The following is a 15,400-nucleotide window of genomic DNA, read 5'->3' as shown; positions in this document are numbered from 1 at the left end:
TGATTTGAGATTGTAATTTTTTGACTGAGTTAAAATTGAGAAAAGTATATATCTAAACTTAAATATATAAGCTAAAAGTTAGCTTTACAGTCCTAATACATAATTATATCTTAAGTTTTTAAATCATTTTCTTTTGTTTTAAATCCAGATTGCTCTCAAGGAAGTGGTATTTTACACTATGCTCACGGGGACAGTCAGCAGACTCACTCACTCAAGCAAGGTAAGGACAGTGAGCTCGAGCCCGCCCGCCCTGCGGCTCTCCTCCTGGCCCAGCTCTCTCACACAGCCTTTGTAAATACGTAGGGAGAAGCTCCGCGGGCACCGGCCTCAGCAGTGGGAAGCGTCCTAGTCAGGAAGAGGATGCCCAGAGTGTCGGCCCCAAAGTCCAGCGGCAGAGCAGTAACTGATACGGTAAATACTTAGGTCTTCTCTTCCCTGCTTTAGTAGAGTATATAACTACAATTAAGTAACTTCTACGTGAGGATGAATCCGTACTCTAGCATATGAGCAGTTGTTATAAACGCAGTTGGTGTCTGAACAGGAGAGGAGCCCCTTTACAGACAGCACTGAGCTCAGAGCCAGGCTCCCAAACCTCAGTCTGCCTGCACTTGAGGAGCTTGTGGTTCTGAAGAGGACGTGGTTCTCTTACGATGGGACTATAAGCTTCTCCTTTCAATAGCCTAATAAGATCCTTCTAAGGCCTCCCCCACACCTTTATTCTAAGTATTGATGTGTAAGGAGGGAGGGGGTTTGAGACAAGGTTATATGCAGGCCAGCCTCACACTGCAATGATCCTTCTGAGCCATCTTCACAAATGGTCATCTTTTCATCTTCTGTCACACTGCTTTGAAAACCTCATCATTAATTTTTAATCAGTGCTGGGCCTTGTTAGAAGTAGCAAAACTCCTGCCTACATCCAATATAATTCAATTTATGATACTGTTTTGTGACTAAGTCATTAAGAAAAGTATTTACATCCTACTTTTGTCAGTTTTTAAAGATTTTCATACTTTTGGTTATCTTAAACTGTTTACATTATCACTCAGTTTTTATGCCAACCTTATTATACATTTCTAGAAGTAAAAGTCAGTTTATTATTATTTAATTCTTTGCAATGAAGTTTTACTTGTTTTTTTCCCCCCTTTAAATCACAGAAAGCGTGTGGGAGGAGTCCTCGCAACTGAAGTTGGTGGGAAAGTCAGTACTTTTCATTTAAATTATTTAAAAATGTCATTCATTCATGGAAAACAGTTACATTTCAAACATTATTTCTAATAATATTTCTGTGGTTTTTAACTTTTTAATGAATGTCATATAGGACAAGTGGTAATTTGTATATAAGATCTTGGTAAGAGATTTGCTTAATGTAAATATAAGCCACAGTTAGAATAGACTCATCAGTATATTTTTGATAATTTTTCATGTATGGTAAAAGTTAAAGTTAACAGATATTCTGATATAAATCTCAAGAGTTTTGAGAGTCATTGCAGGAAAATGGGAAGTTTTTAAACTTTCTTAAAAGACTTTGTTAAAATTTTAGGGCACATTTTTCCAGACATCAGTGTTTGATCTAATTTTGCAGTCTTTGATAATAATGCTTTAGAGAATACATGTAATCAAGTGCATAGGCCTCTGTCAGCGAGGGCCATCTGTGTTACAGCCTCCTGACTTGCGCAGTGCATTGTGCCGAGCTCCTTTGTCTCTCCGCCTCTTTATTTACATCTACCGTGACTTTGTTATTAAAGTATATGCAAATATGGAATCTCGTGTACTTGTGTTCATTTCTCATTTTGTTTGCTTGGTAAGAGATTGTTATGTGAGGCATGACTAGATTACAAATATAGAAGGCATGTGTCTGTCACCATTCTGAATGAAAGAATAGGTACTCTGACTAGCAGATAGTATCTTTCGAATTATCTGGAAGGCAGCTTTCCAGTCTGGTTTCTGTGTTCTCACATAATGGGTCTGTGTCTGTAAGTCAGCCCGTGTGAGGCAGCAGCTAAGAGTGTGGGTTCAAAATCAAAGCCTTCCAATTAGTAGCTTTGAGATCTTAGACAAGACTTTACCTTTCTGTCTTGAGTTTTCCAACTTAAATGGGAGGAAGGACAGTATCTGCTTCAGAGACCAGTTTCATGTGAAGTGCTCTTAGTTCTGTAGGGCATACAACTTCACCCAGTATGTGTCAGCTGCAGGCTGCATGTGCCCTGGGTTACATAAGCTAGCTGCCACTGTTCTCACTGTCACTCTTCTTGCTGAGCTGATTAGGCATTCATACTAAAGGTTATATTGACTAACTATTGGCTTTTCATTTTGCTGTCCTCAATAGTGACACTCAGTATAGTGGGGCATTTATGTATGACTCAGTATATAGGGGCTGGATCATAATAGGGCATTTGCCTAGAATGTGTAAGGAAGGCCCTACATTCAATCATCACTACCACATACACAGACAGACAGACAGACAGACAGACACACACACACACACACACACACACACAAAATCAGTATAGTTTTATTGTAAAGGTAACTAAAAGTATAAGTTTGACTTAGAAAACAGAAACATGTTTTTATATGACAGGCATTTTTAAAATATAAACTGGATAACAAATTAATAATACTTGATAGATTCCAACAATAAGAATGGCAAGATGTTCCAGTTGTCTTTCACTAATTCCTGATCAGTGTGGACCTGATTGTATTACACAGAGCTGCAAGTCATAGGCCTGAGAGTCATCACTGTCCAGGGGGAGCAGACTCATTGCTGATATAAACTCCTCTTGGCATAGGAACAGTTCGCCCATGTGGGCAGCTGGGTGTTGGGTGACATGTTCTCTCTCCAGAGATTGCCTGAAAGCTGCCCAAAGGAGTCACTAAAGGTAAAGAAGTCCGGGTATGAATCAGAGTTGCAGTTTGACACTATCTTGAATACGGTATTCTCCCCCTAATAAGCTGAATTAAGTCATCAAAGTCCTACCAGAGGTTGAAGTATTAAAAATATTTAAGCCAGGTGTGGTGGTACATACCTTTGATTCCAGAGGCAGGTGAATCTCTGAGTTCAAGGCCAGCCTAGTCTATAGAGTGAGTTTCAAGACAGCCAGGGCTACACAGAGAAATCCTTCCTTAAAATAAATTAATAACAATAATGATAATGATAATAATAATTGGCTTTCTTTTAGTTTAAGAACAATTTTATTAGAGTTTAAGAGAAAGCATAATACAGGTGAGGTAAAAATTCTGGCAGCACCAGGAGAAGAAAGAGAAGAGGTCATGTGTTTTAAATTGAGTGTGGACTAGAAGTACCGTAGATTGTTAGGAAAGGAAAGGCATACGAAGCAGCCAGCTTCCTGACTCCTTGCGTTCTTACTACTGCGCACTGAGAAATTGAAGGAGCCATGCTTTTGGATTAACTTGCAGCTTCCTTATGTTTTTCTCATGCCCTTAAAGCAGTGACTTTTACATGTACAAGAATGATAACCATTGTTTAGTTACTTTTCTGTTACTGTGATAAAGCATCAGTGCAGCTTATAAAAGAATTTAATGTGGGTATTTCAGACAGAGTTCATGATCACAGAGCACGGAACACCTGAGTTCTCACACCTCAGTCCATAACTGAGAGACTCAAGAGGGAGCCCAGGAATGGCAAGAACCTCAAAGCATCTCCTGCAACAAGGCCACGCCTCTTCATCCTTCCCAAACAGCTCCACCAGCTGGGGCCCAAGTATTCAAACAAGCCTGTGGGGACCATTCTCATTCAAACCACTATACCCAGTATAACTTTATTTCTTATAGAGACTTCAGAATTGTTTGATTTTTGTAGTTTTCTTTAGGAAAATATACATAGTAGTAGTCTCATCACCTGTTCCTCCTAAGGTTTTTTCTGAGTGTCAGGCCCTAGAAACGCACTGTAAGAAGATGGCAAAGTCTGAGCCCAGTCACTGGCCACAGTCAGTGTGGCTGAGTTAGCAGCTACTTTTGATCACAGTGCACAGGTTGTGTGGAGCCTTGGTGCAAGCTTCCCACACCATGATTCTCAGTTCTGCGTCCCTCTCCTAACAAGTGATTGCACAGCATGCAATTCCAAGTCTTGACTTTAACACCTATAACTTTCTTTCTTCCCCCCCTTTTTTTTTCAATTGTCTGATGGGGGGTGTGGGTTGGCTTTTGAGACAGTGCCTGAAACTAAACAAAACTGGCCTAGATTACTGTGTAATTCCAGGCTGTCTTTGTCTAATCCTTCCCCATGCTGCGATGTGACCACTTATTCCTTTTCTATACTTGACTGTAGTTTCCTTTTCCCAAGTGAGGATAGCACATCTTAACCATGAATCCCAAATTTTTGTAAGAAAGTGTGCAGTAAAATCCATGAATAGAGTGTTGATGTGCTAAGAAGGGTTATTGGACATAGATCACCTACTCATCTAGGTAGTAGCTGCTCAGTTAATTCCGGAGTAGCCTGAGGATCAGAACTGATCTTTAGGAGTCAGGACTCTGTTCCTCTAAAGCCCACAAAGTGTAAACCACACGGCTGTTTTCAGATATGATTAACATTCTGGAGTTCTTAACTGTGGATCAAGCATTGTTCTTAGCTAAGGACATAATCAGGAGCCTCCACTCCACATGAAGGGGAGGTGTCAACCTGAGTGAGAGACCCTTAGAAAGGTAACGAGGCGGGCTATCAGCCTAGGAAACACCATTTTCCTTGCTCTAACTGCATACAGCACAGGGTGGGCACAGGGGACTCTTTCCTGGGTAGCACTTCACTCTCATTGTGGTTACCACGTTAATGTGTTTCAGTTCCTGTTGCCCTGTCCAAGGTCCTAGCGCTGCAGTTCCGCATGCTTGGTGCTGAGGCGGCAGCCTGTAAATATTTATCTGAAGGATGGATGAAAAAGATTCTGGCTTTTGGTTGGCTGGTTTATGAGTGTGGGCATCACGAATAACTTAGAATGTAAAGCAAAAGGCAGTTTAGCAGTATTTGGGCAAAGTCATCTAGGGGTAAAAAGGATGAATGGCATTTAGGGAATCAGACCTGGTGTTTACCGCAGATGTGAGGGGTTTGTTTTGTTTGGACAGGTCAGGTTTCAAAGTTTTAAACTTGAGAATTCTGAATGGCTCCACATTACAGACAACAGGTTCTGATCTGCCCCTCCTCCCTGCCTCTTTCTCTCAACGAGTTGTAACGTTCTCTAAGGGACAAAGAGACTGAACCACCAGAGTTTGCTGAGACAGAAGCGCCAGGTGGCACTGGTGGCAATAGACCCTGTAGTGTGGCTCACTTATTCCCACGGGAGCCTGTACACAGTGTTCTAATTGGCTACGCTCGGGATGGAGGCGTGACTTCCTGCACATCAGTTTCTCGAGCTCTGATTGGTTACCAGCCAAGGCGAAGCCCTGCCAGTTACCTAGGATCTGTTTCCTGAGTGGAGAGGCCTGCGGAACAGGGTGGGAACTTAGCTCAACGCCCAAGGTCTCTCCGCTGTGCTTGGACTGCTGCCCACAGGTAAGCCACCCTATTTCTCCAGCTCTGGCTGAGCCTCAAGCCTGCCTACCGGGGTCAGGGTTAGCAGCTGCCCACCGAGAACGTCCACACAGGCACTCCACCTCGGAGCACTGAAAAAAGGAGGCTGCACACGTAAATAAGAGGCCACGGTAGCGGTCCTGGCAGGGCCCTTCCTCTGACCAACTTTGTGGTTCTTTGCCTACAAATTGGAATTCACTTGAAACTGTCAGATCAGAACTTAATTGGTTTTATTGAGAGGACTGTTTTAATTATAAAAATGTATTTCTCACCTCAGGATTGCTTGAGAGGATTGCATAAGAGAGCAGACTATGTGACCTTTTTAGCAAGAGCATCATTGTACATAGGACACAAGGCTAAGAGGACTGCCATTCTTAGGTGGGCAGCCTTGGGCAAGCTACACCTGCATCCTGGCCTCATCTTTAAGGGGAACTATGGTTTAATGAGGAGTAGATGTGAGGGCTTTGTTTTGTTTTTTAATACTCTGAACTACTATTAACTCGTTTAACATGATCTTTCACCAAGGAATAGCGTCCCCATGTTCCTGATGCCCACACTGCCCACACAGAAAGGTGATATTACTTCCTAAAAAGTCACAGCTAATTGGAGATTAATTCCAAGGCAGTGTAGCTGCGCTAAAGTAACTCACTTTTGCCCTCTGCATTGTTTCATAGCCTGATTTGTTAATTTGCTGTTATTGCCTTGTGCATCGTGTTCTTTGTTTGCTCATTACAGGAAATAACAGTATTCAGTCTCGGCTCTCCCCTGCATACACAGTCACTATGGGCTGCTCATAGTTCTTGCTAACGCCATTTCTGAAGTGAAAAAGGTGTGGGCCTTCCTTATTTTTTTTTTGTAAAGTCTGTAACTCTCAAGTTCTCAGATGGTCTGTGATCCCAACAGAAATATGAAATGTTTGGCCAGGAGAGCTAGTGCCTACCATCCTGACAGCAGCCTGAGCTTAAAACAAACAAACAAACAAAAAAACAAACAAAAAAACCCTACAAGTTGAATGGACAATTGATAAATATTACTATAAAGTAAAAAAACACACCGGGAACTGCCTGCCCCTCTCTTTCCCAGAGTCAGTGATGGCAGCCCATGAAGGGCAGGGAGACAGTTCATTAGAACACGGTGCTGCAAAGTGGGTTGTGTGGGATAGTGAAGCAGAAACGTGAGGGGTCACAGCCATCCCAGGTGGAGCATTGCAGTCCATGGTGCCGTAAACACCCTTAAAGGGGACATGGGGCTTCATCTATTCTGAAACATCAGAGGCATTTCCTTAAGAAAGTGACGCTTACTTCTGAGAGTTGATTGACAAAAGCACAGTCTTTGGAGACTATGTAGTGGGAACAGAGTCCGCCGGGACTGAGAAGTGACTGGTTTGTGAGGAAGGGAGATGGGAATTCAGGTGGCAGAAAGTCTTTTCTACAAATTATTGTATGTCTGTCCTAAAGTGCCACTGAGGTCTATTGCAGAGAGGTGACAGAATCACATTTTAGAAGCTACAGAGGAGTCCTAAATGGACTGACTGAAGCCCTGGAGAAGGACAAAATCGCTCAGGAGAGACTATAAGGTAAGAAGGAAAGCATATTTATTTGTTTGTACATTTGTTTGTTTTTCACTAGAAAAACTCATTCATTTCTAATGCTTTTAATTAAAATACAATTACATCATTTACACTTCCCAAGTACACACACACTCCATTATTCTCTCTCAAATTCATGGTCTCTCTCATTTCTTTAATTATAATATTTTGGGTTTTTTTTTTTTTTAAACAAGTTGTTACTTTACAGTCCAAACTGGCTTAAAAATACTCTAGGTAGACCAGGCTGACCTAAAACTTATGCGTCAGCCTTCCTAGTGCTGGAATTTCAGGCTACCAAGCCTAAAGATGCACCTGTAGAGGAGACAGAGAAGGGGTGGCCAGAGGGGAGTGGTGGGGAGAGCAAGAAGAGGGGAGCACTTTGGAAGTCAGACAAGAGACTGTTTTGAAAAACAAATGGTCAAACGCTGCTGGATGCTACAAAAGTCCAGAAAAGTAGGAATTGAAACTACTCATTAGCTCTGATAGCAGGGAAGTTGCCTTTATTGAGAGTTGTGAAATAGAAGAGGAAGGAGAATCTGCATGGATCAGCTAAGAGGACAGAACAAAGGAGACGGAGGGGAAGAGCAGTGATATCAGAAATGCAGAAAAAGAGAGGTGGGTGCAACTGTTTAAGGCATAAATGTGAATGTGACCTCACTTGATTATCTTTATTGCTCTTTATAGATTATGTGTTGGGTGGGGAGAGTTGGCCTTTCTTAATAAGGTGAAAAGATATTTAGGGGTGGTGGGGAGGTGTGTGCCAAAGTGGTGCATGTATGGAGGTCGGAGGACAACGTGCAGAAGTCAGTCCTCTCATTCCATCACGTTCGTTTCTGGACTAAAGTCAGAGCAGTAGCCTTGGCGACAGCACCTTTACCTGCTGCCTGTCTTGATGGCTTTTCTTTCATTTCCTTGTTGACGTACAAAGTCCCAGGATATGGGCAGAGTCCATTGAAAATCTGTGTGGAGGAATCACTACTCCAGCTGCTGTTGACGACGTGTGTGGGCGGGGCCAAGACATCAGCATTATGGGAGTTGGAGGGAGCGGATTTCAGCCCTCACAAGTGCCTTTGAGGGGAATCTTGGAAAGAAATACAGAATGTGACAGAAGCAGGATTAGAGATAGACGCCTTGATGTGACTATATCGTTCGGTCACCAGATCAAACTTTAGCAGATGTGGACTTGCTTCCTGCCTGGATGACTGGGGAGTGGTTACTTGAGGTGAAATCCATTCTTGGTGAAGATGATAGCAAAGGATGCGGAGGGTCACATAAACTTATTTGATAAAGCAGTGGGTCTAAGAGGCCTGGCTTCATGTTTAAAACAATTCTGTTTGAGGAAAATGCTATCAAGCAGCACACTTATTGTCTTATTTTAAGAAATTGGCTGGTAAGATGTCTAAGCAAGCAGGGTACTTGCTGAGCCAGCCTCATGAGTTCAATCCAGAATTTACATAAACGTGCAAAGAGAAAACCAACCCTACTGAGTTGTCCTCTGACTACCTCAGGTGTGCACCTCTACACACACACACACATGCATACAAGTCCACTGTGAATAAATGTGCCTTGTTCTGACACTTGCTACAACATGGACTTTGAAAGCATTACACTAAATGGAATAAGCCAAGCATTTTAAAAATGTGTTGGATGGTTTATTTCACTCACATGACCTATCTAGAAGATACATGGAAACAGCGGAGTAGAGCTTTCCAGGTGTCGTGGCAGGAGTGAAGAGTTATGCACCCTGTTTGATGAACATAGAGTTTGTGTTTGACAGGAAGTCTTATATGTAGTGGTTTATAGTTGTACAGTGTTGTCAAAGTCCCCTATGCCACTGAACTATATACTTGATAATGGTCCAGATACTACCATGCCTTTATTAACATCTTACCATGACTTGTTAAAAAGTGACAACTCTAACTCATGCCTGTGACACCAGCCATTTGGGAGCCAAAATAGATGGCACTACAATGGAAGATCTCAACCTCTGTCTCCTCCTCTTCCTTCTCTTCCTCCTCTTCTTCCTCTCCCTCCTCCTATTTCTTCCTCTCCCTCCTCCTTTTTCTTCTTCCTCCTCTTCTTCCCCACCTCAAAAAAGTGATAACTACTAAAAATGAATCAAAGAATGGAATGCCAATTCTAGAAAAACTAAGTTGTTTTCCTTATATAATAAAAGTTTACACATGTTAATTTTTATGATGTATCAAGGACAAAAAGGCAAAGAGAAGAAAGGCTAAAAATAACATATAAGCCAAAGGTCTGCCTCAGTGACAAAGGTCTGCCTCAGTGACAAAGGTCTGCCTCAGTGACAAAGCGCTTCACCAGTGAGTTGTTTTCCACACTGCAGAACAACAGAAGAATCATTTCTATGCTGGTGCTCTCTTTAAGGGGGGGGGGGGCATCTGAGACGTGGTTTCATGGCTGTAGGTGTAGGCTCTCCAGCCCTCTCTCTCGAATTCCAGAACCTTCAAAGGGCACACATGAAATGCAGGCAGACAGGTGCTCAGCATATAACAAAACTGCAAATGACACAGCTACTCAACAGTAAGAGCTGCAGGCAGCACACCCATCCTGAATGGTGTTCCTTCCACCTTCTCCAGCACTCTAACACCACACTTAGACTTCCCAAGAAGTTGTAATGTGCATTTATTAGTCAGGTTTTCCATTCTTACTGATAACAATGTTTGCCCAGCAGAAAGGCAGCAAGATGGACAGCCTTGACTGTCCTGATGTCTGGGTTTACCTTTAAGAAAGCAGAAAAGTGGGTTATGGCCTGCCTTTCCCTTTGTCTCATTTGATAGGTATCTGCTAGTGGGAATGTCTTACCATAGAAATGTGGCTCTGATCATCTGTCCTTTTGCATCTTGTTGAGACCCTCAAACAGCTATTTTAAGTGGTGCCTGACCCACACTGGCACCAGTTACCTGCCCTGACCCTCAAAGAACCCTTGGCTGTTTGGAACTTGCTTAGAGTATAAGTTTTTTCAATTTCACTTTACAGACAGGATTCAGATGTAGTTCCCACGTGCAGGTTTGCTCTGTACATTTAAAGAATTACAAGTGAGAATTGTATAAAACAGAACAAAGTGAAATGTGAATAGATGCCAAGCATGGCACATTCCTGGAATTCTAACACTTGAGGTTGGGGCTTGATTGCTATGAGTTTGAGTCTAACCTAGGCTACACATCAAGTATCAGTCCACCCAGGGCTAAGTAGCAAGGCCTTATCTCAAAAACAATGAAGTGTTAAATTATCGATAAGTAGTAAGGTTGTAAGTTTCTGCTTATGTGCCTCACAATTCAGCAACTCTACAGTAAGTGTGCTTTAGTTTTATGAAGGTATTTTGAAAATCTGACATACTTAAACATTCTCACTTGCCCTTTGTAAGTCATACTTCTACTTAAACCCTAGAATTTGGAGTTAGCAGAAGAAAACATTTTGCTTTAATGCATGTGGGCTGTACAAGAAAATAGAAAGGTTAATTACAAGCAATGAAGGCTTATTACCCATCACTTCTGGAGGCTGCAGTGGCCACGGCTAAGATGCCTACAGACTCTAAGGATGCTTTCTTCCTCACAGATGGCATCTTTTATGTGTCTCACAATGAAAAGACAAGCAATCTCTTCAAAGCCTTTTTTAAATAGTTTTATTCTTTGAGAATTTCATAGATACATACAATATATTTTGGTCATAGTCACCTACCATATCGTACTTGAACTCCTTTTCCAGATCTCCACCCCACCCCAAGTCACATTAAAATTCAGTTTAAAGTTGTATCACTACAAGACTTTGGCTCCTGATAGTTCCCAGTGATAACTACTATTTAGTAAATACTTAACTATGTGTCAAAACTGTCTTCAAGTACTTGCTATGCATTTGACTCTGGCAGTATTCCTGTAAGGTATGGATACTGTTCTCATTTACAGCACAGTGCTGTTTTTAATGTTTGCTGACAAGTTTCCCATGAGGCATTGTTTGACTTACTATACTTTGTCTGAAGCTAACGAACTTCAGGATCACTCTGTAACACACACACACACACACACACACACACACACACACAGAATGTGGTCTAAACGAGAGGCATGAACCTGTAGAGTCCCAACCCATATCTGCCTGGGCTTCACATGACACACAGACTATTTTGAATTAAAGCCACTTGAAAATACATGTTGAGTTATTCTGACTCTTCTGTTCAAGAGTGGGTGAAAACATGAGGAAAACCTCACGATAGTAAGACGAGTAACATCCTTCTTAAAGATAACTTGAGAGCAAACCTTATTGAAACACTGTGCTTTTTAAAGCTCCTTGCATGGTGGGGTTGCTTCCTTGCATCTTACTGTTTTTGTCCACCTCAGTGTAACCTATCCCGCTTTGCATCTTGTCTTTGTATGGGCTTCCACGATGTAGACAATCTGTATAAAATAAATGTGCATGCTTTCTTACTGACCATTTTGCTACTTTATTGCATGCACCCAGCCAGGGCCCCAAGTCAGAAGTAGAGAATTACAGCCCCTTCTATGGTCAGAGGCTGCAAGGCTTCAGACAGTGTAGCCATCTCCTAATAGGTGAAGATGGTAAGGGGCATTTGGGTAGACTAAGAGGCACTGCTGAGATTACCCCTGGGTTTAGTTGAAGGCTAAACCTTACCCAACACTGCTTCATGAGCTGGGGTAGCACCGTCACCATCACACAGCTCACCTGATTTCCAGATGTTCTGCTAAGGCCGGCACATAGCACTTCTCATGTTGCCTATGACTTATTTTAATCCTGAATTTATAAAAACAAGTTGCATTTGCCAAAGTTCTAATAAAGCAAACATACATTTATGTACTCATTTCCTTTTTTTTTAGTAGAATTTTATTTATTTATTTATTTGTTTATTTATTTATTTGTTAGTTAGTTAGTTATATGAGTACACTGTAGCTGTCTTCAGATGCACCAGAAGAGGGTATCAGATCCCATTACAGATGATAGTGAGCCACCATGTGGTGGCTGGGAATTGAACTCAGGACCTCTGGAAGAGCAAACAGTGCTCTTAACCACTGAGCCATCTCTCCAGCCCCTATGTACTCATTTCAAATAAAACAAACTAACCTGTCTGGATTATAGCTTGTTAGCAAAAATACTTGAAAATAGAATGAAAGATGACTTCTCCCTTCCTAAGCATCTATCTGAGCTAAACATCAACTTGAAAAATGTAAAACCTTATAAAAATAATTACCTGTGTAATATGCCACCTAAAAAAGACATAACTAACAGTTGTCGAAAAGGAAATTTGTGTCAGAACAGTTGAGACCTATGAACCTTTGAACCCCATGACCTTCAACCTGTATTTGGAGCACTTGCTTCACAGGATGGATACAGAGCTCAAATAGAATGTTTTTATAAAGGATGAGATGCCTTAAATTTGTGATAAGATGCATTACGATGGAGTAGTTTTCCTTGCCAGCTTAAATTGTTCCCAGTTACTGCTTAGAACTCAGATTTCTAAGTGTTGTAAAAGCCAGTGCTCCTTTTAAGTCGTCATCTTCCATGCAGGTACAATGTGGACATTCTCAGCCTTAAGATGTGGAAATTTAGCCAGAGCTCACAGCATGCCGTGGAGGTTGCCGACAGGACACCAACTCTGCAGACTGTGTCTTCTCAGAAAGCCGCGACCAGCTCTGAAAATCAAACCCTCTTCAGCTTGTGTCACCTACGGAACGGACAGCCAGTCAGATAAAGAAAACAAGAGAACGGTGGAAAAGCTCAGTGCATGTTCAGTTGACATTAGAAAAATCCGCAGGCTGAAAGGATGGGTGCTTCTAGAGGAAGAAACCTACGTTGAAGAGATTGCAAATATTTTGAAAGAACTAGGTGCCAATAAAACTGTGATTGCCAGTATATTAGAACGCTGTCCGGAAGCGATTATCTGCAGTCCCGCTGCTGTTAACACCAAAAGGAAACTCTGGCAGATGGTCTGCAAAAACGAGGCAGAGTTAGTGCAGTTAATAGAGCAGTTTCCAGAATCTTTCTTTACTGTCAAGAACCAGGAGAACCAGAAGCTAAATGTTCAGTTCTTTCAAGAGCTGGGACTCAGAAATGTGGTGATTAGCAGGTTTCTGACAACGGCCTCTAGCATTTTCCATAATCCTGTAGAGAACAATAAACAAATGATAGGGGTTCTCCAGGAGAGCTACCTAAACTTAGGTGGATCTGAGGCCAATGCTAAAGTGTGGCTACTAAAATTATTAAGCCAAAATCCCTTCATTGTGTTACATTCTCCTAGAGCTGTAGGTGAAACGCTGAAATGTCTTCAAGGGCAAGGCTTCACAGACTCTGAAGTTCTTCAGCTTCTGTCCAAACTTAAAGGGTTTCTTTTCCAACTTCAGCCAGGAAGTATCCAGAACAGTATTTCCTTCACTAAGACTACTTTTGAGTGTACAGACTATGACCTACGACAGTTAGTTGTGAAATGCCCAGCCCTTCTATGTTATCCTGCTTCTGTCCTAGAAGAGAGAATCCAGGCACTGCTGAAAGAAGGCATCTCCATAGCTCAAATAAGAGAGTCACCAATGGTTCTGGAATTGACGCCACAGATAATTCAATATAGGATAAGAAAGCTGAATTCTTTAGGCTACGGAATAAAGGATGGACATCTAGCAAGTCTAAATGGAACAAAAAAGGAGTTTGAGGCTAACTTTAGCAAAATGCAAGCCAAACAAGGAAGGCCATTATTTAACCCTGTGGCATCATTAAAGGTTGAAGAGTGACAGGACAAAGTGACTTAAGCAATTCAGCTTATAAGCACTAAGGATTCTCAGGACCTACTGAGATTGAGTTGTGTTCAAGTTACCTCTTAATTGGTAGTTTCTGACTCATTTGCTGTATTTTAAAATGTAAACTGTGCTTAAATAAAACCAGTAACTTTAATCTTGGAACTATTATTCCAAAACATCATATATTAAGCGGCAGGAGTGTGATAGTTCACAGGAATCATTTTGAAGAAATTGACAGTTCCACTCTTGACCAGAGTACAGGAACACCTCTGTTCCATGAGCTGCTACCAGAGTATAAATCCTCACGGCCAGCCTTGAGTCACTAACAGGCCAACAACATATTCTTTTAGAGAGAGCTAACTTCACCTTGTGTTTGTAGTGAGTATCTTTGACGAGTATTACTCATCCAGAAGGACTAAGAGCCTACTTCTGTGGTCAGTTTGAAATCTCCTAAGAAACAAGCACTCATTCCATTCCTCATTTTACAAATGAGGTTCATAGCAGAGTTCAGATTTATTAAGATCTGAATTCTGTTTAATTTCAGGAAAAGATTTTCACCTTTCCCTAAACAGCAAAAGAAAGGAATGCACACAGATTATAGGGGAGGGGTCTGAAAACTAATTTCAAACTTAATTCATGCACTTGAAATGAATGTAGCTTCCTAGAAAGCCTGAAAACCTACCTTATGTGATACCCCACTTTCAGTTGTAGTATTTCCACTTCCACTTCTAAGATAAACATCACCCAGATAAAGAATGGCTCACTTTTCAGGTGTACTGTTTGTAACAACTGTAATATTCATTGTTTGTAATGCACAACAGTTGACTATGTGGTGTGCACAGTTTCTCAATATAATGAGGCATGCAGCCTTTATCTTATTTTTTCATTCTCTTAGCCAATGCAAATATCCCTCACTATCCAAATCTGTTTAGTTCCTTAGTTGGGATAATGAATAGTAACAAGTGCCCAGGAAGCTAAGAATACTTAACTCTTCTACAATAAGACTCAAAGTAAGGCACTTACCCAAAGCACTTAGGACTATCAAGAAAAATGTTAAGACCAGATGTTGGCAGCTGTGGTCTAGTGGCAGAGTTCATGTTTCACCTTGAATTCAATCACAATTGTGTACTTGAATATATACATATGCGTGTATAAGAAAAAGAACATGTGCTTCATTCAGTGTAGCACAAAATGAGAAGCATCACTATCTATCTAAGGAGCAGGAGTCCATACTAAGTGTTTAGACCTTTTTCCTGGCAATTATCAGTAATACACGCACTGGCTCACTTTCTTAAAGCAGGTCTGGAAAACATTACAGGCTACAAGGTCCTCTACAGTTACCTGTCAACTGTGAGGTGATCAGTAACAGGCAAGAGGCCAAGAATGAAGCTGTGAGAAGTCAGAAGTGGAGATAAACATCAGCACCACTTGCACTGCTGTAGCATTTAGAGTCATTGCTGTAGATGAGATGTCACAGAGAGGCAACTAAGATGTGGGGAAGTGACTAATGAATTTGGAATAGGGCAATCACTG

At 41.5% G+C, this 15,400-nt stretch overlaps 2 protein-coding genes across 9 annotated transcripts in view; both read left to right on the top strand.

Annotated features, from left to right (window-relative positions):
* The window catches only part of Cry1 (cryptochrome 1 (photolyase-like)), a 53,355-nt gene extending 51,593 nt beyond the window's left edge, over positions 1-1,762 (top strand). For all 4 annotated transcript variants that reach the window (NM_007771.3, XM_011243349.2, XM_030244860.1 and 1 more), the window contains 3 exons: positions 149-220; positions 304-411; positions 1,155-1,762. In NM_007771.3, coding sequence (NP_031797.1) covers positions 149-220; positions 304-407 — 176 coding nt within the window. In that variant the 3' untranslated portion in view covers positions 408-411; positions 1,155-1,762. The remainder of the gene's footprint in view (positions 1-148; positions 221-303; positions 412-1,154) is intronic.
* Positions 1,763-5,434: 3,672 nt separating this feature from the next.
* Positions 5,435-14,029, top strand: Mterf2 (mitochondrial transcription termination factor 2). Of its 5 annotated transcripts, NM_001379524.1 has the most exons (4): positions 5,447-5,500; positions 6,254-6,347; positions 6,976-7,094; positions 12,648-14,021. In NM_001379524.1, the coding sequence occupies exon 4, from the start codon at positions 12,704-12,706 to the stop codon at positions 13,859-13,861; it is 1,158 nt and encodes a 385-aa protein (NP_001366453.1). In that variant the 5' UTR covers positions 5,447-5,500; positions 6,254-6,347; positions 6,976-7,094; positions 12,648-12,703; the 3' UTR covers positions 13,862-14,021. The 5 variants fall into 5 exon arrangements, with proteins under 5 accessions (NP_083108.1, NP_001366453.1, NP_001366455.1 ...); NM_028832.3 differs by lacking the exon at positions 6,254-6,347 and having other exon boundaries at positions 5,435-5,500; positions 12,648-14,029; NM_001379526.1 differs by lacking the exon at positions 6,254-6,347 and having other exon boundaries at positions 7,021-7,094.
* Positions 14,030-15,400: the final 1,371 nt, after the last annotated feature.

Source organism: Mus musculus, chromosome 10 (assembly GCF_000001635.26).
Source record: "Mus musculus strain C57BL/6J chromosome 10, GRCm38.p6 C57BL/6J".
NCBI lineage: Eukaryota > Metazoa > Chordata > Mammalia > Rodentia > Muridae > Mus > Mus musculus.
Note: the sequence above shows the minus strand (reverse complement) of the source record. Positions and strands in the feature narration are given on the sequence as shown.